This window comes from Adiantum capillus-veneris, chromosome 13 (assembly GCF_014529385.1).
Source record: "Adiantum capillus-veneris isolate H3 chromosome 13, ASM1452938v2, whole genome shotgun sequence".
Lineage (NCBI taxonomy): Eukaryota > Viridiplantae > Streptophyta > Polypodiopsida > Polypodiales > Pteridaceae > Adiantum > Adiantum capillus-veneris.
In genome coordinates, this window is record NC_140943.1 from 123,218,751 (window position 1) to 123,243,516 (window position 24,766).

The 24,766-nt window shown below is 44.2% G+C and overlaps 1 protein-coding gene and 1 pseudogene across 4 annotated transcripts in view; one reads left to right on the forward strand and one right to left on the reverse strand.

Moving 5' to 3' along the window:
• Nucleotides 1-547: 547 nt before the first annotated feature.
• LOC147444804 (protein FIP1-like) overlaps nucleotides 548-24,766 on the reverse strand; it is a 148,058-nt gene continuing 123,839 nt past the window's right edge. For 2 of the 4 annotated variants that reach the window (XM_086527337.1, XM_086527336.1), the window contains exons 8-16: nucleotides 11,071-11,126; nucleotides 8,519-8,615; nucleotides 3,635-3,719; nucleotides 3,504-3,563; nucleotides 2,998-3,060; nucleotides 2,758-2,850; nucleotides 2,620-2,682; nucleotides 1,245-1,361; nucleotides 548-1,160 (exon numbers count right to left, since the gene is read on the reverse strand). In XM_086527337.1, the coding sequence (XP_086383463.1) occupies nucleotides 1,266-1,361; nucleotides 2,620-2,682; nucleotides 2,758-2,850; nucleotides 2,998-3,060; nucleotides 3,504-3,563; nucleotides 3,635-3,719; nucleotides 8,519-8,615; nucleotides 11,071-11,126 (613 nt within the window). In that variant the 3' untranslated portion in view covers nucleotides 548-1,160; nucleotides 1,245-1,265. The remainder of the gene's footprint in view (nucleotides 1,161-1,244; nucleotides 1,362-2,619; nucleotides 2,683-2,757; nucleotides 2,851-2,997; nucleotides 3,061-3,503; nucleotides 3,564-3,634; nucleotides 3,720-8,518; nucleotides 8,616-11,070; nucleotides 11,127-24,766) is intronic. The other 2 variants (XM_086527339.1, XM_086527338.1) reach the window with 2 other exon arrangements.
• On the forward strand, nucleotides 22,761-24,253 carry LOC147444805 (uncharacterized; annotated as a pseudogene).

The window sequence follows — 24,766 nt, forward strand, 5'->3', positions numbered from 1 at the left end:
CCCCTTCATTTTACTAAACCCAAATCAGACCCAAGTCCCCCTTATGTGCAGAACATATTTAGTGTAACTTTGAAGAGTGAAAAAGGTAATGTGTAGTCCCACCCGAAAGTAAAGGAACATTACTCTTTCTTAGAACGACTAAAAAGCACTTCAACTAGAAAAAGGGAGTGAACTTTCATTGGCTAATCGTACCAAAGAGAAAGTGAGTATTAGGCTGGGTTTAGACGAAGGCGGCGGCAAAGGCAATCTTCCTTTCTTGCCTCCACCTCCACAGTTAAAAGAGAGCTGGTGGTGGAAGAGGTCCCTATATATACAATCCGCCGCATAAAGCGGCGGTGGGGGCGGCAGATAGGCCGGTCTGGAACCACTAGTTTCCCTAATGCTACTTATCTCACTAACACATAGGGGTACCCGGCTGTTATAAAAAGTTGGCCTACTTGGATGTTGCATTACATTAACGACAGGACTGTGAAAATTAAAATATGAAATTCAAAATGTCTTATTGCAATGCAAAAAAAACTTTCCCCAAAAATCTGGCAAACCTACGCATGACAAAGTTTAGAGGTAAATTGACTGAATTTGAAGGTTCTTACACTACATTACACTATATCTCTCAGGTTTTCTCACTTTCAAATTTAAAATTTGGAGGTTAATCTCAAAATTTGTAGGTGGGATTACACTAAACCTAGGTTTTTTTTTAGCACTGGCAATGACATAACATGGCTTGAAAAATGTGAAAGGCACGTGCGAATTTTGGGGTCCATCCATATTTGAAATGCTTTGAATTTGTTTTTCTCTGCTTCGTGAAATCTAGGCATTTAATACAATAATGCCAAGCTCTATTGAAAGGTTAACTGAATGTAACAATCAAAAGGTTGGGGCCAAATTTCCGAAATTGGTCAGAAACCAGCTGGGAAAACAAGGATCAACCTACAATGAGTTCTTCTGCTGTGAGTGCTTTGCATAGTCAAAAGAATGGCTCTCAGGACGTAATGTGCTTGCTAATTACGAAATAGCCAACAGAAACATGCAGTTTTGAGAAGACCCTCAATCCAATGGCGGACACAGACAGGATGCTCACGGTGCTTTCGTAGAGGGAGACATAATTTTCTCTTCACTCATGCAAGTGACAGCTCCAACATAAGTTGCTGCAGTTCCTTCTGCACAACAAAGAGCACAAAGCTCAAGAGAATGGATTGAATTTTTATGCAGAGACCTTCATCTGAAAGAAATTAAGACTTAACTGCACTATTCCCAGATTAAAGTCAACCGGTAGAATCCGTATTAGCATGCCGTAAAATAGCTAGCCTCTTGTTGAGCTCCGCATTGGACACTCTTTCTGATTCAAGTGCTAATTCTAGCTGGCATAGCCAATCAAACTCATCAGGTACAACAGTGTAGCATAGTAAATGATACTACCTTGAAGAACAGTACAAATATTATGAAGCTTTTCTAAACTAGGTTTGCCAAAAAATGAGTGTGTAAATAGGAACGAGTAGTTTCACATGGAACAATAATAGTAGAGTACTATATGCTATAATTCACTACGTTAGTACAGCACCTACCAAAGTAGTACGATATAGTACAAATTCATGTGTAGTAGTAGTAGAGATCGTGGATGATTTTGGAGGCACAACACACGGGTTTTACAGTCCCTTGGCTTTTATGAGCTGCTACATGAAGTTGTCATAGCGGATACTATGCATTATCTGGGTAACTAGCACTGGTCTTTATGGTTTCCTTACACCTCTAGAGGCGGAAAGAGCCTGTGTAGGCTTCCTACAGCCAGATAGAGCTTGTTCACTACTTCATGATATATATCTTTCAGGGTTTATCCATCGGGCAAGAGCAAAGGTATAAAGTAACAAAATGTGGTCTTGTGGTAAGCGGAGGGAGTGATCCATGGGAGGCTAGGATGTAAGTTGCATGGTATATTCTGGCGCGCGCTAGGGGGGGGGGGGGCTAGGGGGTATGGGTGCACATCTATATGCTCAGGGAAATACAATCATGGAGTTCATCAAGCTGACTAGCTCCATCCTATATCAAACTGGGGGAAGATCTAGTACATGGGTGGGTGTGGTGTAAGGCTGCGTGTATGATCACGGTTGGGTCTGCCAACATCAGAGAAAATTTCTCCTGGGTTTTGCCTGGTGGTGGCGAGTCTGAACTCTAGCACAAGCCATTATGCATAACCCTGTTTAATTTGAGAAATTACTTTAACAGTCACTGTTGGTGCCAAAGTGACTCCATCTAGTAAGTTCAACGAATCAGAGGAAGTGCTACTTTATTACCTGGTCTCATACTCAACTGTTACTACAGAGAACCAACAATCTCACAGCCATAAATGGCCCCACTGTTCCCGTAACGTAAGTCAAATCTCTGCTAAGTTCTTTGCTAGATAGTTTTGTGGCACATTTAAATTTGTGACATGACACTTTCTGCTTTCCCCTAGAGGCTGTTTTGTGTCCAGCAATTTGATGTGTTGAAATTATTAACTATCAATTACATGAAATAAGTACTCTTTATTTTTGTTCCAACCATTTGATGTGTTGAAATTTATCTATCAGTTACATGAAAGAAAACTCTTTAATTCAAAAATAGCTTTTCTAATCTTCTTACCTTGGCTGTCCGAGAACTCCACTCACCCAGCATTGAACGAAGCCTTTCATTTTCTTCCACAAACTGCCAATAACAGGTTTGAATGAGGGATCAGGAATGTATGTCAGTCATGAACTTGATGAAGGATGCCAATCTCACCCTGTCATTGGTTGCCCGTATTTGAATAACACTCGCCTCTCGCTCAGCTATGAGGCCCCTTGCTAAACGAAGTTCAGATTGGAGCTGATCTCTCTGCAAGCATTACAGTAAAAAGTTGCAGTGCCTTGTGTGCTTAATTTTGGCTTAATCAGAAATTTTGTAAAACCTTTTATGCACATGCACCTTTTCAGTTACAAAGGACCATTAATGTAAGATGCTTTCTTCCCATGGATCACTTACCTCAGCTGTCATTGCTCTCAGCTCCTGTTCACGAGCTGCAAGTATGTGGACAACATCTACCTGCTAATTCACAAGACCCAACTTCAAAAGAGAGCCCATAAAAGTAAACTATTTCTTGCAGTTTTCCTGGGTGAAACATTTCAAAAAGTGTGTTAGCAATTGCTGGGCGACTCAATCAAAAAAGACATTGGGTCTTCTATCCATTGTCCTAGTTGCAACAAGTGCTTTTGAAGAAGAAACAGCGTGTGACGAGATGCAAAGAAACACCAAACCACATTGCTCAGCATGTGGAGGGTAGGTTTGAATTAGAAAGAACATGTTTACACATGAAGCATGCTCATATAGGTGCCATGGAATCATTTTAGCTATTTTAGTGTTTTTGTCTTGGCTTTGAAGGTTTGAGACAGAGCACAATTTACGAAGGACTCTATTACTGTAATATTGAAAGCAATATTGCTTCTTGTGAAGTATTACACAAGACAATAAGATTTTGTGAAAACGCTAACCTGAGGTGCACCATCTTGTGAGCGCTCATATTTGCTTAAACTTTCTTGCAGTCGCAAAACCTGGAAAGTTGCATTAAGCACAAAAGACTCCCCCATAAAACACAAAGACACTGAGCATAAAAAATTCTCACCTCCTCATGCAAATACCGGAGGTTCTCTTGTTGGTAGCTCAGAAGAAGTGCTTGTTGCTCTGCTAATTTCGCTCCATCAAGGTATCTGCAGGCATTCTTTTACATCATCATAAGAAATAAGAAATTGTATTGATTATTCACATTTCCTCACAATAGTACATGACGTTAGGGCTCAACTGCAATAGGGTACCCAGAAAGACACCTGAACACTAACTACATAAAAGAAAAGCTCTTTACGAGAGACGGTAACATTTAAATGTCTGTAGAACTGGTGAAAACTTTCTTGGTTCCTTCCAGATAATCAAGGCATTGCATTTTGTTTACTAGCCATTCTCACAAATCTGGAGTGCACAAGCTATTAACCACACAATCTTTCTTTTTGCAAAACCACTGGTATTATATTTGAAGAAAAAGGGCGGGCCATAAAACACTTTTTTCAAAGTACGATTAAAAATATGCAGATAAAATGTACATTTAATAAATCTTAAGCATAATGTGGCAGAGGAAGCATTGACATAGCAAGCCCTTTTTTAAAAGGATGGGGGCTTGGGTGCAAATATATTTCAGGAAGGATGCACCAAATATATACCTTGCTAACGTCATGTTATGCACATACAAACTAAAATAAGGATAAAACAATATCATAGACTAAATAAACAAGAGACACACATTCTTGTAGAAGACAGGAGTTTCGAAATTGGAAAAGACTAATTTCAATTTCTTTGAAGGTAATAAAATCATCAATAGCTACTTGCCAATGAACTAAACAAAAGAGGCAAAATGAGGCAAGCATACTTGAGTGAAATTCTCTATTTTTTACAAAAACTTAACTTTAAAGTCATTGGCATCACCAAGGACATGAACCAATGCAGAAACTTGATTCCTAAACTACAAATGTTTACAGCACCACAGATATAAGATAACATTTGATCCCTAAAATAACTAAAAACTGAAAGGAGATTGTACAGCATGAGGACTTAGAATGAAGCCATGCACAACATGTAATAAACATGATCTTCAAAACTTGATGATTGTCACCCTATGTGTGACCTTCTTCACTCCTTGTCTAAGGTATAGAAAAGTAAGTACCATAGGGCCAAAGGGTTTATTAGGAAACAATGCATAGGGTGGTCTTACCACCTATCAAGTGCTATGAGCAGTGTCTAAAACCCTTTACAACTAAATGCAATTGTACATGGTGAAAGGAAAGACTTCGGTGGGAAAAATCTTTCAATTATTTGAGTAATGCAAAAGAGGTCAAGTGGGTCTCATTGGGCTCTTCACATTGTCACTTGATATTGGGTCTACCTCTTGTAGAGCATCATTAAGGCTTGGAGCATTGTTTGCTATGCTAGTTTAGGAGAGTCGTAGTAGATGCTGGGTCCATAGATTTCCATATGAGAAGCCAAAAGAGGACCTAGACCTGTCGCTTACAACTGATTTGTAATACAAGAGCATAAGATGCCAAGGTATTTACGACATTGACTCATGCTCGGACTCCTTGGTCCAAAGTTTAGTTCGGCTCCGCTCTTGACTGCATCGAGGTTTCAACTTCTTTGCTCGACAACGCCTATAATTGGCCCGTTTAGTCGAAGACCTAGTGTTAGTCCCTCGCCAGACCCATCTTGCACACATGACATGAGACAAGCCATACTCACGCATAAACGAGTGTAGAGAGCGGACATCAGACACACCTCCCTGCCATAGAGCCAATAGGGGCTCTCCCCTGAGCTTGGGAGCCTGCAGCTAATGGGCCAATCTCTACCACAAGGACTGGTGTCCGATACCACATGACACTTCCACTCCTCTGCCTATCAACTAGAGTAAGGATCGTGGCGTGTGGTCAGAGAAAGTAGTCCCTGCCAAAATGCAAACTGAACCACCCAAGTCATAAAAGTGCTCACTAGAATAGAAGCGATCTATCTTGGATAGATTCGCTTCACCTACTCTGCGGTCGGATCTCGAAAACGAGAGGCTATCTGAGGGCCGTGCAAAGCCAGCACGCTGCCAAACATCCAAAATCTTCAAGGCCATATATAGCCGGTCCCAAGAAACCAACCCTTCTCCATGTATTGTAGAATGACTGCCCCCAACCCTGTCTGATGGGTCCTCAAGCATGTTGAAATCCCCCCAATGCACCACTCCTCTGCATGGGATAAGGACTCCATCAAAACTCAACCCATGCACTCGCATGGTTGGGCGCATAAATGTTCAGAAAACCCACAAGGCAGCCATGTATCCGCATAGAGACCCACTAGGCCCTGCCTGGCACACTAATGCCTCTACCCACAATGGCTTGCTGCCATGAATCCACAATAGTCATACATACACCTCCCTGAATGCCACCAGGCCCAAAAGCAGCTGACCAAAAAGTCTCACATTGACCATGCAAAATCTGTCCATAGCACCTGATACGGCTCTCACACAAGTGATCCTCCTGGAGCATAAGCATATCAATCGCTCCACCCACAAGGCATCTTTGGAGCTCTTGTCTAAGTCGACCTCTCTGGCGTACAAACTGAGGTCCACCAAACCCCTGCACAATCCACGAGACTATCCTCATGAGGTCAGTGAGAGAAGGCCGATGCTGCCATCACAGCCAGTCTCGCAATCTTCGAGGCACGCTTGGATGGGGAGTAATCCGCATCCGAGCGACCTCAAGAAATCCATGTCTGGAGTGTCTATCGGACCCATGCCCAGGCTGGGCGTGCAGTCCGTAGAGTTACATCCTCTGTCCAGAAGTCCTCATGAACATATACATAGCAGGGTGCACTCTGCGTAACAGCAAAAAAGTGTACCACAATGTGCCTACATCCTGCTGTATCTAGTGGTGTCAAAGAGAACTTGGCCAACCGCCACAGAGTCTATACCAGATCTGTCACCCCCAAGTCTCCCGTGTGGTAAGAGAACTCGAGAGTTTGAACCTGAAGCCAGTCCATCACTTTATCCATAGTCCGCTCAGTCTGATCCCTACCACACAGTGGGAAGAAGAAACCAACCAATGTCCAAGGCCTCTGCCCCTCTAGTTGCTAGAAACACTACATGGACTCTGAAGCAAGCCGCCTCAAGGTCGGGAGAAGAGTCATTGAGGAATCGTGTGAAATCGAAGGCGAAGAAGTTCCACCAGCGACGGATGTCGAAAATGGTCAGCCCAAGGGACTGCCCCAAAGGCGACTCCTATACCAATGGGGGCGTCCGCAAATATGGCTACTCCTCTCATGCTAAGCGGCTCGTGGCAAATGCACTACCAAGAGACCTCCTAGCTGCCAAGGAAGGTCCTGTCCCCTGGGCCGGCGGCGGGGTATGAGAGGGAGCAAGGGGAGTGGCGGGTGGGATGGGAGAGGCGTAGAGGGAGGGATTGGGAGGGGGGTAAGGCGAAGAGGGAGGAGGAGGGCTTATCGATGGCGAAGCTGAGGTGGAAAGGGGTATCTGCCGACTCATCCTGTTGTAGAGGGTCAAAACAGTTCCCTGTGGGAACCCACTGCTGCTGGCCTGGTGCACGCCGACCACCAGGGGTGCCAAACTGGCGTGGTGATCCTTCGCGACATCGACCACAAACCTGCTGCCAGCCCTCCTTCGCTTGGGTACCTGTCATAGAGGAAGAACCCACCTGTGCTCCCTGTGTCTCTGCCTGTTGAGCCTGGCCAGCCTTAGTAGGCTGGGTCTGTGTCGCGGGTCAAGGCCTCCTCTGTGGACAGGCCCTTCCCAAGATGGCCCATATGTCTACAAATGGAGCACTAATTCGGGAGTCCCGAATACTCCACATTTTGACGGAGCCCACCACCACTCACCCAAGGTAGTAAAACGACCTTCAAGAGGGTGTGGGTGTCTCAAACTTGAACGCGTACTAAAGGTTTGCTTGCTGCCTTGCCGGCCTTCAGTCAAATCCCTTTGTGGCGAAGCAGAATCCTCCATCTGTGTGTCTGTTGTTGTGACGGCGAGCGAGGACGAAACGAAGGCAAGACAAAGATGATGAAGACGATGGTGAAACCACTGCCACCAGGGCAGGTCGTTGGGGGGGGGTGGGATGGCAATGCCGGGGGAGGTGTGCGAGCAGCAGCAAGCTAGCGAGAGTAAAAAGTCAAGTCTTACCATGTTTGCTGCGATGATCCATGCTAGGGCCCTAAACCTGGACAACATATAGCATTGTAGACATGACTAGAGTATCAAATAACCACAGCTTTGTGCAGGGCTCTTGGAACTACACCTGTGAACACATTCTCTCAAACCTCCCCAAGGCGACATATCCACATGTCAATTGAATATCTGCAGACCCTCTCAAGGAGGACGGGCCAGCTAAGAGCACTCCCAAGTATGTATAAAAGTCAGCATACTCCGTTATCTCCTGACAATATGTAAATTCTGGTGCCGATCTCCTCCTCCACGGAGATGTAGTATTGAAAACTAGAACCTTGGTTTTACTAAGATTAACTGACAAACCACTATCTTGTGAGTATCAAGATGCCTCTGCATGCCCTCTAGAGAGTTAGCTATCATTACAATACCATCAGCTTACAATAAAAGAGGGATCCATACACTGCCCAACTGTGCTCATTTGTTTCCTCGTCTGTGAATATAGCCTGCAAGCTCATCGAAGTATGGGTAGGCAATAACGGACATCCTTGTTTTATCCCTCTGGTGGAGTGAACTGGTGTAATAAACCCTCGGAAGTCGTCACTATCCCAATCACCATGTCATACAATGCACTAATCCCCCATACAATTTCACCAGGTACCCCCATACATCCTTTGCAATAGCCTTGCCCTGGGGACTGTGACAAAGGCTTTACGAAAATCCACAAAGCAACAGTATATCCACCTCCTCAAGAATCTACCTCCTCAATAAGATCATGCAAACAAGATTCAAAGCATATGTGTTACAAACCTTATATCACCCAAGAAAGTAGGTGGCTGGATGACTGAGTGCAGAGAGTAGATGACATCAGGCTGCCGATTAGACATATTATGCCAGCGAATCCAATCTGCAAAACCATTAATTGGATCAATGGAGAAAGCATGCTACACAGCTTTGGATTCATAGCTTAGCATCAACAAAAGTTTATAGCACTGAAATTTTACAGGTTGCTGCAGCAAATTCTTTACTGTAGAGTAAGTCCTTCAGCAATCACAAAACAAAATTCCAGAAAGAAAGTAAAATGAAGAGAAACTGTCAATGGGACTACAAAATTAAACATCTCTGTGTCTTAAATGTCAAGAAGAAAAAGACGGTAAAATAAATCATGGGAAAATATCCACGTCTTTGAGCTTTAAAGCAGCACACCATAAAAAATGGGCTACATAGGAGACTTTGTGCCAGAGTCTGCTACCAAGCATGGTATCACAAACTCTAAATAAGCTGCCTTACCATAGTTGCCAGAAGTTGAGAAACAGAAACGCGAGAAATGGAGTTTCAGTCCTCAGAAGAACCGGCGAAATGCAAAATGCAAAATGAAAATTTAAGTAATGCTATAAAAAAGAAATGTAAAACACTTACCATTTATCCTTAATCATGTTATACAATTGACCATCCAAAGCACTAAGAAAGCTAAATATCATTATTTCTCTCAGAGTGGGGAGGGGGGACTAAAGTTGCGAGAGCAAGCCCTATGCAAATTGCTCACACAGTAATACGCCCCAATCATGTTTTTCGGCAAAATTTTTCACTCGCAAGCCCAATCATAGGTAGCCCGTACGATTTTGGCCCTCAATATGCAATTCGAGGCTGAAAAGTCAAAAAAATTCCTAAGAAACAAGAAACGTGTGTCTGGTAAAGGAGAAACAAAGCTAAATGCCTAGTCGCCAGGGAACTATTGATCCACATGCAAGCACCACAGTGCACATCATCATTGCACACTCAAGCCGTCAAGCTCCAGGGTCGGAGGGCTGCTCATCTGCGCCATCGAACTAGGCTCCATGACTGGCCAGAATCAGCTACTGGAGCAACGGATGGCAGCCAGCTCAGCAGGCGTCATGAAAAACAGCAGACTGTCTGCCATCAAATTAGACACCTAAGCATGGAGAAAATGTTGCAAAGCCGTCGCAATCATCATCTTCTGCACTGTCGCTCAGTGAATCAATTGTGCAGTCTGCAGTCGCCCAACACCCTCATCCTTGGACAGCTGGCAGGCATGTATTGGCCCCTCTCCCCTGGACCCTTGACAGCCAGGAATGGTCCCTGAGTGACCATTCCCTGCAATACTGCTCCCACCAATGGCTCCTGGCCTCCGCCGGTCGCCATGCAGTCGTAGTATTACACGGAATGGTCACTCAGGGACCATTCCCTACACCGTCAAGGTCCGAGGTCAGGGGGCAGAGAATCTAGCCACTAGCGTTTCCTCAGCAGAATCGACTGCAGCAGCCGTTCGATTTCTGCCAGCTCAGCACACAGTACATTCTTGCCATGCATTCAATCAAGTACTGCCAACTCAGCTCACGGAAACCTGCAGACTGCTTACCATGTCAGCGCACGAAATGTTTTCCAATCATTGCCATTTAATATAAGCCCCGTCAGCACTCATAATGAGTCCGTCTACCTCCTCGCAATCATTGCTAATCATTGCACGCCTTGTCAGCACCCGTAATAAACTCTCTAGCAATGGAAATATGCCAAGCATATAGCAAGCGAAATTCGTAATGGGGTAGGGAATGGACTCTGCCTGGCATGTGTGCTCTGACACTGCTGCGCATGCAACCGGCTGAGCTCTCAACTGTAACCAAGTCGATCTGCTGCATATTATCGCATGTGTGTGACGTGAGACCGTATCAGTGTGTGTTGTGTATCCTCTCTCGACAAATAGTGTTGGCCCCCCTCCCTTGGACCCTTGACGGCCGCGAATGGTCCCTGAGGGACCATTCCCCACAATCCTCCTCCCCCATGGCTCCCGGCATCCACCGGTCGCCAAGTGGTCGAAGGATTATGGGGAATGGTTTCTCAAGGACCATTCCCTACCCCTTCAATAAGCATACCCACACACTCTCTTCTTGCAAACTATCATGGTGTTCACAATCCGATGCTCTTACCTGTTTTTACATCGTTCAGATGCAATGTCACCCCAAAAAGGCCCTTAAGAGCGCTGACTTTTTAAGCAACAAATGCTTTTAGTTCTCTAGAAGCTTCATAAAAGGCTCCCATCAAGGGGTGCTCCCTGGTATATGCATTTGCAAATGTCTCCAACTATCCCATCGAAGCATTTATTTTTCAGAATTGTGAAGAGATCAAATTCACATCAAACAGTATTTTATCTGGGTATTCTAAGATCACCCACATATTTTTAGACCTTACACAGCTTCACCCATGTGGAAAGCACATCAAGACGTTACCCTCATTTCTGCACAATGGCCTTGCCCTGATAAAGCTGATGATTTTAACTGGAATAACTCACTGTTAACAACAATATACCAGTAAAAATAAGAGAGAGCATGCAGGCTTTGACTTACACAGATAGAGTCCAAACACTGCTCCAGTCCACAAGATTTCCAGCAAGAGTGCCAACCTGCAGACTCCCATGCATTGAGTATGATAGCCATGAGATACTGACAACCTTGATATTTTTCAGCAATGAAAAGTTGAGCTTCCAGTTAAAAACACACCTTTAGTCAGAAGTTACAAACAAATAAATTTACTTGATACTAGAAAACTTGAAAATTGAGTCCAATGATCTTGCTTGAAGAAAATGCAAAGGCATATACAATGCATGCTAATTTGCAACATCGAAGCAAGCGGGCTGAAAGAATTTGTCAGCACAAAACATTTCAACCCCAATGTGTTTTTCACTCCAAAGGATAGTTCATTTCAAACGGTTCCACCTCCAATGACGCACTTACCAAAGCATACAAATGACGCCTCAATAAACACACAAGCAAATACAGAAATATGTATGAGGCTATACATAACGACTCAAACACTAATATGCTACAGGCTCGGACCCTCCAAGGGAGAAATCAATAGCAACACACAAACAAAATCTGCAAATAACTGAACTTGAATCTATATATATATATATATATATATATATATATATATATATATATATATATATATATATATATATATATATATATATATATATGAGAGAGAGAGAGAGAGAGAGAGAGAGAGAGAGAGAGAGAGAGAGAGAGAGAGAGAGAGAGAGAGAGAGAGAGAGATGAAATGTTCTATTAACGTCTTCAAAAGGCCATAATGACCTATGAGACCCGAAAGTTACAAAGTGGTGGATCTGATACAAAGTCAGAGTAACAAAATAACCTAACAACAATACAAAACAAAGATATATACTATGGGGTCCTAAGTTGATCGATGTGAACCAAGCAAAAAATGGGCGGCTTGTTGGGATAGCTGAATCACAAGAGATCTAGCATAGGTCGTTGGCGAATCTCATCAATTTCCTCCATGGTTAGTAGTCTGACCGGGCGTCGTGCATGCCTGGCCAACGTGCTCCGAATTTTCTGTCGTAGCCTCCGTCGATGCTGTGTAGTTCTTCGCAATCGCGGGCGCCTGGATTTCCCCAATTCAATCGCTCGGTCAATCAGTGTGCCTCTGGTGTGAGACGAGGGGGGGCTCTGCTGTGGGAGTGGCTCTTGCGGCTGTCCCGTGTCTGCTCTGAAGAAGTCTGTGATCCGTCTTTGAGACTGACTAGCCTCGCCATTCATCAGGCTATCTCTGTGTCTGCGCAGCTCGAGCAAGAACAAACCCAGACATCTCTGATCTTCGTATCCCATGACTCTTGAGAGTGGTCCAAAACCTTCTCTGAACAAGCAATGGAAGCGGCCTCGTATCTCGTAGTAGACGGGGCAGCGACATGTATAGTGTAGCTCTGTCTCAGGTTCCATGTTACACAAGGGGCATGTCCTGTCCTCTGCTGGTACTCCGCTGTATCCCAGTCTCAATCCGCAACTGGTGAGAAGATGTGCGTAACTGGCCAATAGCACATCGTATCCCATGAGACAAGTGGGTATCCATGTATCTGGGTCTCGCCACAAAACCATCTTCCGTAAGCTGGAGGAGGTGATCTTTGTAGAAAGCCATCTTCGTGCCCAATTCCTGTGTTGGTTGTATCCATGTCCTTCTGGTGTCTAGCTGGGCCAAGTCTTGGCGTATGAGATTGGTGATCTCTGACTGTGTAAGAGTGAGAGATGGTGCATCCAATGAGTAATGGAATGGTGGCAGCCGGTCTATGCTGAACCCATGTGCCTGAAACCATGATGTCATCTCCCCATACCAGCATGTTGTATCTCCTTGTATGGCTAACTGTCGAGAGGATTCAAGTGCTATGCGAGCATATCTGTCTCTAGGAAGTTCCCATGTGCGGTTTATGAAGGAGACTGATCTGGTGAGCGCCTCCACCACAAGTGGGGGGGCCGCTAGCTCTGCTCAGATAATGGCCCGTGGTACTGATGCCTTGGCTCTAATGAGCCGCGAGATCATAGAGACGAGAGGTTTCTCCATGTTCCCCATCCGTCTGAGCGACCCGTCCTCCCGTGGTGATCCAGTGAAGGTCCCCATATCTCGGTTCCATAGAGCAATGCTGAAGCCACCAAGGTGTCAAAGAGCCAGAGCTTCGTCCGGGGTTCCTGAAACTGAACCTGCGAACACATCCTCTCCAATCTACCCAATGCTGCGTGGGCTCTAGTAAGTCTGGTTTCTGCTGCTCTTCTGAGTGAGAATGTAGGTCCGCTAAAAACCACTCCAAGGTAAGTATAAGCGTCTGTGTACTCCACAGTCTCCTGGCCGTATGTGAGTGTAGGTGCTGACCTCCTGATCCACTGTGGGGTGGTATTAAACACCATAACCTTGGTTTTACCCAGGTTGACAGACAAACCACTTTCGTGGGCAAACGTATGCAGAGCATCCAATTGATGTTGCATTCCCTCTGGGGATTCGGAGATCAACACTATGTCATCAGCATATAACAAAAGTGGAATCCATGTCCCTGCCAACTGAGCACCTTTATCCCCATTGCTGTCAATGTAGTCAGAAATCTCATCCACATACATACCGAAAAGAGTGGGAGAGCGGGCAGCCCTGCTTCACCCCAATAGTGGAGTGAACCGGTGTAGAAAGTCCCTCCGGGGTGCGTACATGCCCTACTACTGATCTGTACAATGCCATGATCTCCCAAATGAGTTCTGTGGGTACTCCCATTTCCTGTAATCTGCGCATCAGTCTAGCTCTGGGTACCATGTCGAAAGCTTTGCGGAAGTCCACAAAGCTACAATAGATCCTTCTCCCATGAGATCTGCCTTCCTCGATGATGGCCCTGAGTGTTAGGATATGGTCAAGAGTAGAGAAGCCTCTCCTGAATCCTGCCTGCCCAATTGCACGTATTCCTTCCCTCTCTGCCCATCTACTCAGCTGTTGCTCAAGAATGGATGCATACAACCGTGCCAGTGTGTGCCCAATCACCTGATTTGAAGATAGGTACGATTGTAGATAGGCTCCAAGTGTCCGGTAGGCCCTCACACATGGCACGGTTAAACATAACTGCTAGAAGCTCTGCTAGGTCTTTGGCATGTATGAAATGCTCAGCTACTAGGCCCTCATGATCATATGCTCTCCCAGTCTTCATCCTGTCAATGGCTTTCTTCACCATCTCAGTAGTGAAAAAGACACATGTATGTGGGCATGGGTCGGGGGGGTTGGGGAGGGGCGGCTATCCAGGTACTGTGTACAAAGATGATGCGTACTGACCCCAGGTCTCTGTGGAGGAAATAGTAGGGGGGGGGGACTGCTCATGAAAGAGCCGCCACGCCTCACGCGAGTCTCAACTCAAGAATAGCTGATATAGATCCTGCTCGAGTCTAGCCAAAAAAGCCCTCTTCTTCCGCCGCACCAGGCGTCGAAGTCCATCTGTGACTGTCTGTGAGTGACGTCCCCCAACAACACCTCCCTTTGAAGTTTGGCTCTAGTCTGGCGGCACTCCTCATCGTACCAGCTGTTCTCAGGCATGCTCCCAAATTGGCGGTTCTGCTCAGGTTGGGTGTGTGGGTATGCTTCAGCTACTGCCTCATGTAATGTCTGTGTCAGTATAGTAGTTAGCTCCTCCAGAGGTCGCCCCGGGTCCTCAGTGCATAGGCGTCTGTAGATTCCGTCCATGTATACAGAGTCTGTCTCCCTTGTGAATGTGTAGGGGCTGCTACTCGTGGCCTGTGTGCTACACTGAAATGGAAGGAGATGGTCATTGACACCAGAGCATGATCCACCGCCACCCCGACCGGTCTGGGCCCAACTGTGAGATCCTGGATACTAGAGATGAGATTCGGTTGTGCCAAGACATAGTCCATCGTGCTGGCTCCATGTCTGTGTGGGAAGCATGTAAAACCTCCCGCACAGCAGGAAATCTGTGTAGGCCGTTCAAGATGGCCAATCCATGTGCAGTGCCCATGTCTATCAGGTGTCGCCCATACTCAGTATATTCCATATCGTGTGATAGTCTGGAAAGGCCCGTCTCTGCCACATCTATCTCTCTTAGCATCTCCTCTGAAGTATCATAAAACACTGCCTGGTGATGGGCAGTCCTAGCATTGAAGTCCCCGAGGATGATAATGTCACCGTCCCTAGAGAACTCCCATATGTCATCATCCAAAATAGAGAAAGGGGACTGTCCTCTGGGTGGTGCATAAACTGATGTACTCGGGGGAAAGTAACAAATAGCTAGATAGAGGTATCTGCCTGTCTCTGCTTTCAGTCTCACCCACATGTACATAGCCTGCTCGTCCCTGCGGGCTATATGTATCAGTGGCTGCAGATCCTCTCTAAATAACACTGCCACTCCTCCCGAGCTCCGCCCTCTGTGCTCTGAGCGTGTCTCTTGTCTGTAGGCTGTCTCCCACCTATATCCACTGATGTGAGGCATGGATTGCCCAGGGGCCTGGTGTGTCTCAGAGTAGAAGCTATCCTCAAAAGCACCCACATCAAGACGCATAGATCCATTGCAGTTCCACGCAGCTACTTTGAGTGTGGTCCCATAAGCTCGCACCGTCATGTGGAGCGTCGCTCAAGTATTACCACTTTTCCGTCTCGGTAAAAAGCGATCTTGCCTTTTCCCCTTGCCGCTCTAATCTCCGGCATTACTTCCTGCATATGAGCGATCTGCGAGAGGGTGAGATCGTCCCTGAGAAAGATGCCAATCTCTTTAAGAGTTGGTCTTTTCTTCAAGAATGACTTCTTTGCTTCCATGGAGGGAAAACGGAGGATGAGTGCTCTTTCTTTTGAGGTTTCTCCACTGCCTCCATTTTTCTTTATGTTGCCCACTCTCCATGCCCTTGTGTGTGTCGGCTCATTAATCCCCATCAAGGCTGTGAGTTCTTTTACTTCTTCGTCCACATTGCCTTTGTCTTTAAGACTGCAAATTCTCACATGTAAAGCGCGCACCCTGCTCCTCTGCTCCTCCTCTAGTGTCTGGTTAATGATGTTGTTCGGTGTGGACGTGGACGTTATCTCCTTGTCTTTTCCTTTCTTGGCCACCTTGATCCATTTCTCGGCTTCGTCCGCCTTTTGTTGGGTTTTGGTAAGAACATCCACCCAAGAAGTCGTCATTTCTTTGTGCTGTTCTTCTCCCTCTTTGATGGCCCGTACTTGTTCCTTGATCGTGTTGATTTCTTCAATTACTGAGGGTTGCAGTTCGCCCTCTTCCAGTGTGTTTCTTGATCGGGCTTCGGCGAGTTCTTTCTTGAGTGAAGTGATCTCTTCCTCTTGGGGGGAAGGGGGGCGGGCAAAAAAAAAAAAAAGAACATAAAAAATAAAATAAAAATTTATTTACTCCCTACGCGTAGAGGATGGACGTCCTACGCGTGAAAGAAAAAACGGGGGGGGGGGGGGGGGAGGTAGGGGGGGGGGGGGGGGGGGAGACATACTACGCGTAGAAGTTGGGGGGCTAGGGCAGCGTGCAACAGGCGCGGGGGGGGGTGCACAGCAGGGTGCCACGGGGGTGCAGCACGCGAGCAGGGCAGGGCAGCGAGGGGGGCAGGGCGGGCGCGATGGTGCAGCTCAAGCAGCGAGGGGCAGAGGCGGGGGGGCAGTGAGGAAGGCGCGTGGGTGCAGTGCAGGGGCGGGCGCGAGGGTGCAACGCAGGCAGCGAGGGGCAGAGGCGGGGGGGGGGGGGGGGGGGGGCAGGGCGCAAGCCAGGCGGCAGCAGCAGCACAGCAGAGAGAGAGAGAGAGAGAGAGAGAGAGAGAGAGAGAGAGAGAGAGAGAGAGAGAGAGAGAGAGAGAGAGAGAGAGAGAGAGAGAGAGAGAGAGAGAGAGAGAGAGAGAGAGAGAGAGAGAGAGAGAGAGAAGTCGACATGGCACGGTGGAGTTCCGAGCCAAGATGCACTGGCCCCAAAGACGTGTGCCCCTTTCAGTATTTCTTTATTATTGCTTCGCAAAGGTACAAATCCCGAGGGTCCTCTTTCCAAAACTCTACGTCCAGATGCTCTCCATAGTGAGGCCCCAAGGGTCCTTATAAACAATACAAGGGATGCCCAAAAGCAAAGCCACAAAAGCTCTTATCCAAAAGCATCTGCTCTCAAAAAGCTTGTGCAAATCTGCCAAAAGCTGCCAACGCAAATCACGGAAATCCATACAGCAATGCCATGTGGCATGTCAGTGCAATTTACGGAAGTCAGCCAACCAGCCAGCCTGTCTGCTTTTGTCTTTAGGATTTAGGCCCCTCAGCCAGTGCTCTTCAAGTCGGCAAGGTTAGGTTTTCAAATCCCTAACCACCTTAAGCCCCACAACCACATTTAGGCCCCTCAGCTGGTGCTCTTCAAGTCGGCAAGGTTAGGTTTTCAAATCCCTAACCACCTTAAGCCCCACGGCCACATCTTCAGGATCTTCTGGGTTAGAGTTTTTTAATTCTTAACCCCTTCTCCTCTCGGCCAGTTCTTCCAGCTGGGCATGCCACATCACCAACTTGTGACATTCCCCCCTCTTGAAAGAATTGTAATCGTCCTTGATTACATCTGTAAAACAACCAAAGGACAAAAAATTTCTTCAGTAGACACTGATTCTATGTGCTCAGGCACCAGACTCCACAAATCCAGCACTTTCACAAAGACATCCATATCACATTTATGTCGAGGGTCTCACATACAAATCATGATCATGGTAACCATTTAGCAATCACATCCAGACCGCGTTGATCTTTTCACGAATGTCTTGATCTACTGAATCTTGTTACTATCAAATTCTATCATTTCTTTTCACAGTTCAAGCAAACCATGCCCTTCACCATCCGCACAAGACAGTACATTCAAAGAGCATGCAGTTCACAAAATCACACATCACACTGAACACTGTTTCAATCATTCAATCTAGCCATCTCATCCCGCCCATAACTCTTGATGCACCTAGATCCTTGTGCAGTCATCTCATCCTTCCGGAACTCTTGATGTTCTCACAACAGTATCCAATCATCTCATCTAGATAGAAATCTTGATGCACTAGAATCACATTCAGTTCTCATTCACTTAGCCATCACATCCAGATCTCGCTGATCTCTAACACTAGCAAAAAGGTATCCCAAAACCTCTGGCAATAGTAATCCAAAGTGTCTTTCTTATTCATTCTCAGATGATGCCAAGCCGTGATGACATCTTCTTCATATTCTTCCGTTATCCAAGCAGAAGTGAAACTTTCTTGAATGTTACCCGTTACTTCTAGCAATAGTCAACCAAAGTGTCTTCCTTATTCATTCTCACATGATGCCAAGCCGTGATGACATCTTCTTCATATTCTTCCGTTATCCAAGCAAAAGTGAAGACTCTCTTGAATGTTACCCACTTCTTAGGTGCTTCTCTGTGTAACAACAGAGTAGACCACCATGTCTGTACGTTCCTTTCAAATAAGACGCTGCCCTTTGTACCTTGGAGAGTTTCGAGACACGACCTCCTCAGAAAGCGACATCAAACTGCTGTATGAATTCAAGGGTTCGATGGGTGTCCTCGTACTCTGAAAACGTGTCAAACTTGACTACTTAACCTCCATCCTTGAACTCCTCGGTCTTCTTGTTCTTTTTCTCACTTTCTAAACTTTCAAAAGAGGACGAGGTCTCCTCCTCTGAACTGCTAGATGGCTCCCTGTGCCTTCCAGACTTTTTCAAGATTCTACTTGTCTTGCTTTTTCTCCGCTTCTTCCGCTTTTTCTCATCCTCTCAGGAAGACGAAATGGCGGAACTCTCTGAAGATGAAGAAAAATCTAGGGCATCCTCGACACGACCACGCTTCTTGGATCTGCTTACCACCTCGAAAGTCGATTCTAGCCCATATAACTGAAAAAATCTATAATTGAGCTTGAATATATATACATATATATATATACGTACGTATGTATGTATGTATGTATGTATGTGTGTGTGTGTGTGTGTGTATATATATATATATATATATATATATATATATATATATATGTATGTATGTATGTATGTATGTATCTATGTATGTATGCGTGTGTGTGTGTATATATATATATATATATATATATATATATATATATATATATATATATATGTATGTATGTATGTATGTATGTATGTATATATATATCTCCTCGACGACTAACAATCAGAGGCGTGTCATCTCTATCAGATTCTCAACGAGAACCCATGTGTGCTACAGATGGGATCGGATTTTCCGTAGAAGAAGAATTGTTTTGAGCTCTGACAGCACTGTTACAGGCTTAGACACTCCAAGTGAGATATCAATAGCAACACACGAACAAAATCTGCAAATAATTGAGCTTGAATATATATACATACATACATACATACATACATATATATATATATATATATATATATATATATATATAGGTATGTATGTATGTATATACATATACATATATGTATGTATTGGATTACTAACAAGACAGATCAACAAAAGATCTCAGCACAGAAAACACAGCTAAACAGTATCACAAACACAGGGTGATCATAATAGAATTAATAGCTGTTGTTTAGATTGCTTGCATAGATCAAACACGGTTACAAGATGAAGGCTAGTGATAGGGCTTACAACAGAGCTTCTCAGATCTGAGAGAGATAGAAGGCTTTTCAAAAGACGCCCTTATATAAACGCTGCCCTTGCTTATATACATGGGGTTGGATAGGCGTTTCTTGACGCGTGTAAAAAGAAGGTGCCGATATTTTGAGGTGGAGTACAACTGTTGACAACTTAGTGGGCTGGTCTCAAAAGATATTTTCTTTTAGTGAGTGCAATACAACTGTTACATAGTGGTCCATAAAGGAAAAGAAAAAGTGAGTGCAGTACAGCTGTTACAGAGAAAGTTGAGATATTGCTGAAAGTTGATGTCGACGAAATGTTGACGAAGTTACTCCTCCCTTTTTTTGATGCGCAATAGTAAATCAGCAATATTATTTTTATGACCTGGCACATATTCGTAGGAAATATCAAAATGACTAAGCTTAAAGGACCATTGGAAAATGCGCGTGTTGCCCACCTTTCCAACATTTTTTTCTTCCAAGAATTTTCCAAAATGCTTAAGGTCGCTGCGAAGTGTGAAAGGTACTCCTATTAAAAATAAGCGAAACGCCAACACTGAGTTGACTCCGGCCAATAGCTCTCTCTGATAGAATGGTATTTGACTTAAGGGTCCTTGAAGCGCCCAGACCCATCGGCAAACAATAGGACCACTTTTAGTTTCTTCAGATAATATGCTGCCCCATGCTTCCTCTGATGCATCGGAGTATACCACCAACGGTTTGCCGGATGGAATTTTCAAGGGTGGTAAATGGAAGCAAACTTGCTTTACCTGTTGGACTGTTTTTGTCATTCGGTTAGTCCAGAAGAAATGTGTGCTGCGTTCTAGCTCCTTGAAGATTAGCAGATCCTTAGCAAGATGAGGATACTGGGGAGCTATCCATTGTAGGCAGCCAACAAAAGACTGCAGCTTCTGCTTTTCAGTGAAAGTGTCAGGGAAACTTTGCAGCTTGTTGAGAACATGCAGCTGCATTCGGATACATCCTTAGAAAATCTCAACTCCAAGAAATACCACTTGAGACTGGCAAAGCTCAATTTTCTTCAGGCTTAATACAAGACCTCTGTTTTGCAGTTTCTTTATGAACATATGCACATGCTTAATATGACTACTGATATCCTTAGAATAGATTAGGATATCATCAATATACAAAAGCACAAATTCCCTGCAATCTGCAAAGATTAATTCAATGCGTTCTTGGCATAGGGAAGGGGCAGGTTTAATATCCATTGGTAGGACATTCCATTCAAACATTCCCTGAGGTACCACAAAACTTGTCTTATGTCTGTCAGCCGGATGTATTTTGAATTGCCAAAAACCACTTGAGATCAAATTTAGAATAGATCTTACAGCTCCTGATTCTTCGAAGAAGATCATCCTTAAGAGGTAGAGGAAACCTGCGTGGTTCAAGCCAATCATTAATCGGCTTATAATTGATGACAAGACGCTTCTTCCCTCTTTTCTGCTCAGAGTGATTATTGACGTAGAAAGCCTAGCAAGCAAATGCATTGTTACTAAGAGAAATAAGTCCATCTTTAAGTAGCTGTCGAATCTCCTCATTACATAGTTTAGTGTCTTCTAATGACATGCCAGGGTGTGTGGCCTTTAATCCAGGGTAGGTGGGTTTCCTGGAAGCGAAACCCAATACTCTTCTCTGTCCCAGAACTCTAGCGGGTTGTCACTCGTCTGTTGTGTTAGCAACATTCTAATTTCTTATAATTTCTTAGAGTATCTACTTTTTTTCATTTAGAACCATTGTTGGAATCTTTCTTCTTTTTGAGGATTAGGGAGAGTAGGAATCATCCCCTCGAGAAGAAGAGCACCTCTAGATTTCGTGCTTACCTGGTAAGCTGTATTCTTGACATAAAATTGCATAGATAAATCAGGTAAAATAGTGAAAGGGTTTACCTGAGATACCAGATCAGCCCCAAGAGTAAGGTCTATATTTGGGTGAGAGTGCAGATAGAGGGTGATTAGAAACTTGGCTTTTCCAACATCAATTTTACAAGAGACCACCTTTTGTATTCTCCCTCTGATATTATTGGCATAGGAAACTGTAATGCCAAAAGGTAGGTATTGAATCAAGTGTGGTGGAACAAGGGCTTGATTAATGTAAGACATAACAGAACCGGAGTCCCACAGAGCATCCACATGGAATGATTGCGTGTGAGGAAACTTCATCCAAATTTCTGAATAGAATGCTCTATTGAATTTGACATCAAAGTGAATTATATCGCAAACATTCATGGTGTGATCAGGTACCCAATCACTGACAGGCTCAGTAGCTACTTGATGCATGGCTACCATGTCGGAGAGATTAGTAGCAGTAGCATAGGTTTGATCTACCTTGGCTTCAATAGCAGCAAGCTGAGATTCTATTGTTGTTATGCGTTGACTCAGTTCTTTGCAATCTAAATCTATAGCTTGGATAGCATCTAGGATAGCTTTATCATTCTTACTGCATACCTGAATAAATTTAGCTACATGCTCTATTGGTGATTGTTTTGGAACAGAAGTTGAAGCAGAGGCCTGTTCAGTAGCTTTAGAAGATCGTACTACCGGCTGTGGTTCGCCGATAAAATCATCTCGTTGCTTCCTTTGTTGCTTGCATTCAGGTTGATTAACAATGTCAGCAGTTCTTTCAACCATACTTCTGAATAGTCTTTTGAGAAGCCTTCTATCTCTCTCAGATCTAAGAAGCTCTGTTGTAAGCCCTATCACTAGCCTTCATCTTGTAACCGTGTTTGATCTATGCAAGAAATCTAAACAACATCTATTAATTCGGTTATGATCACCCTGTGTTTGTGTACTGTTTAGCTGTGTCTGTTCTTTGCTGAGATCTTTTGTTGATGTGTCTTGTTAGTAATCCGCTGTGTTCATAATCCGCTATCTAATTGGTATAAGAGCCTATTATCGTCCTTTGTTGTATAGAAGTTGGTCAGTTAAAGTTTCTTCCAATATATAGTAACTTACTCACAAAGCCAATGCTCATTCATTGAAGTCATTTAAGCTTAATTAGTCGCAGTCGCTCAGGCAAGGTGCCGCTAAGACGTAGACAGTTCAGAAGATTACTCTGAGGACTTCAATTCCTACTTGGCTACAAAGTTACACCTGAGAAGAAACTTCTTCCACCCAACCTTTCATCAGTAATGGCAATGATTGTCTCTTCATTCAAGAAATTACTCACAGACAATATCGAAGTTGAGGAACAAACCCCTCAAGCCATATGGAGTCTACCTAAAGTGACTGATAATTAGGTATACAAGCACAACAAACTTTTTGCTCTATCTGCAAACACTTTGTACCATGAGACGCATGGTAAACTTACCATTAAGGATAGTGATAATGATGATCATATAATCCATCTGTTCGAGGAGTTCGCTGAATTCAAAGAAAAGGCTTTGAAAAGAAATCATCAATTTGTCCATATAGAGTATATAGCTGTAGGTATTATACCTCTGTTCCAAAAAGGACTTAATGTGTCATATATAGGAGCATTACTAGATACTAGACACAAGAACCTCAATGATCAGACTATTAGCATCCTGCAAGGAAGCCTGTCCAACGGACCCATATACATCAAATGCTTCCCAAACTTCCCTTGTAGTCTGTCCCATAAGTACTTCAATGAAGTGGTATCCCTGTTAATCAAGACCAATGGTCTTGATATCAAAAATACAGCTGACCACTTGCAAATAGCCTATAGGATGATTGTCCGCACTGTAAATACTTGCATCTTTTCTGTCTATAACTTTGGATACTTAAAAGGTTCAGAATCCTCTAAGAGACAGAACATAGTAATGAAGGTAGATGACACTACCATGGGGACTCTACCTGACATGGTAGAATGGTAGGAAGTGCAGTTTCCTGTAGAATGGAAATTGAATATTTCCAAAACCCTAATGACTGAAGTACAGCACCCTGAGCCTATGAGATGGAGCGATTGGACTCTACTGATCAATATAAAATTTTGGGCAAATCAAAGTCAAAACGGGAACTTGCTTCTGTTCTTGCACCACCATAGTATAATATTGCATCAACTAGCTCTGCAGTGTCTTCAAGCAAAGCTCGTCCGAAGTTGATGTGTATACATCCTGAGACCTACAAAGATTTCGAAGGTCTGTTCAGATGTAAACTGTGCAATCGCATAATAGCAACCGACTTTGCTATTAATGGAATTGAATGTCTCACCAAAAAAGCCATCAATGACAAAGACATGTCTACGAGCCAACCATATATCTTGCCTTCTCCGAATTCTCGGCTGCAACCACTTGAGACTGCATCTAATTGGCATACAAATGCCATTAAAGAATTGGCTACCCTGCAATACCAGGTATTATCTAAGTTAACAGTCTTCACTTCTCCAATATCTATAGCCAGAAAGGTTTTCATGCCTGAATCAAAAGTCCAACAACCACCTGTTATTACTTTTGGCGGAAACAGTGAAGACAAAACATTCCCTCGAATGTTTTCTGCAGTTCAACAGGAACTGGTCATTGAGTCAGTTGACAGATTCCCAGCCCACATGTCTCCATTTATAGATGAACATATAGCCGATAGCTTTGACCCTAATCTTCGGTGGGGGAAAATGCATAGGTTTAGACTTGGACAGAAAGGCAGCAGATGGGCGAAGAAATACGCAACATAATACCGGAAGATATCGACTGGATAGTCTTTGGACGATGCATGTGTAGGATATGAAGAAACAGAATTAGATGAGATGGATGTACAGATACGTAAAATATTTCCAGATCTGACAGCATCCTCTGATGAGGACTCTGACATTAGCAGTGATGAAGAGGCCCGGATTATCAACCTTGTTAGTAGAGAAACAAGTAAAATGAAGGTGGAATCTCCTACTTCATCTTCTACTAGCCTCACAGGGGTAAGCAAAATAGGTGATATGACCATACTAGATATAGATGGCCTTACTCAAGAGGAAATCTGGAAGGTTTTTGAGTTCATATATAACTCTGCGCATTATGGAATCTTGTATAAGGACTAAACACAACGACAGTCTGTTTCTATGATTGTGGCTGGATCCCAAGGTATGCTAAGAGCTTGGTGGGATGACTTAAGTGTGGAAAGTAAAACATATAGTATGCAGGGAGGACCTGAAGGAAGCGGGAACTTCGACAATGTTATTTCTTTATTCTTCGCT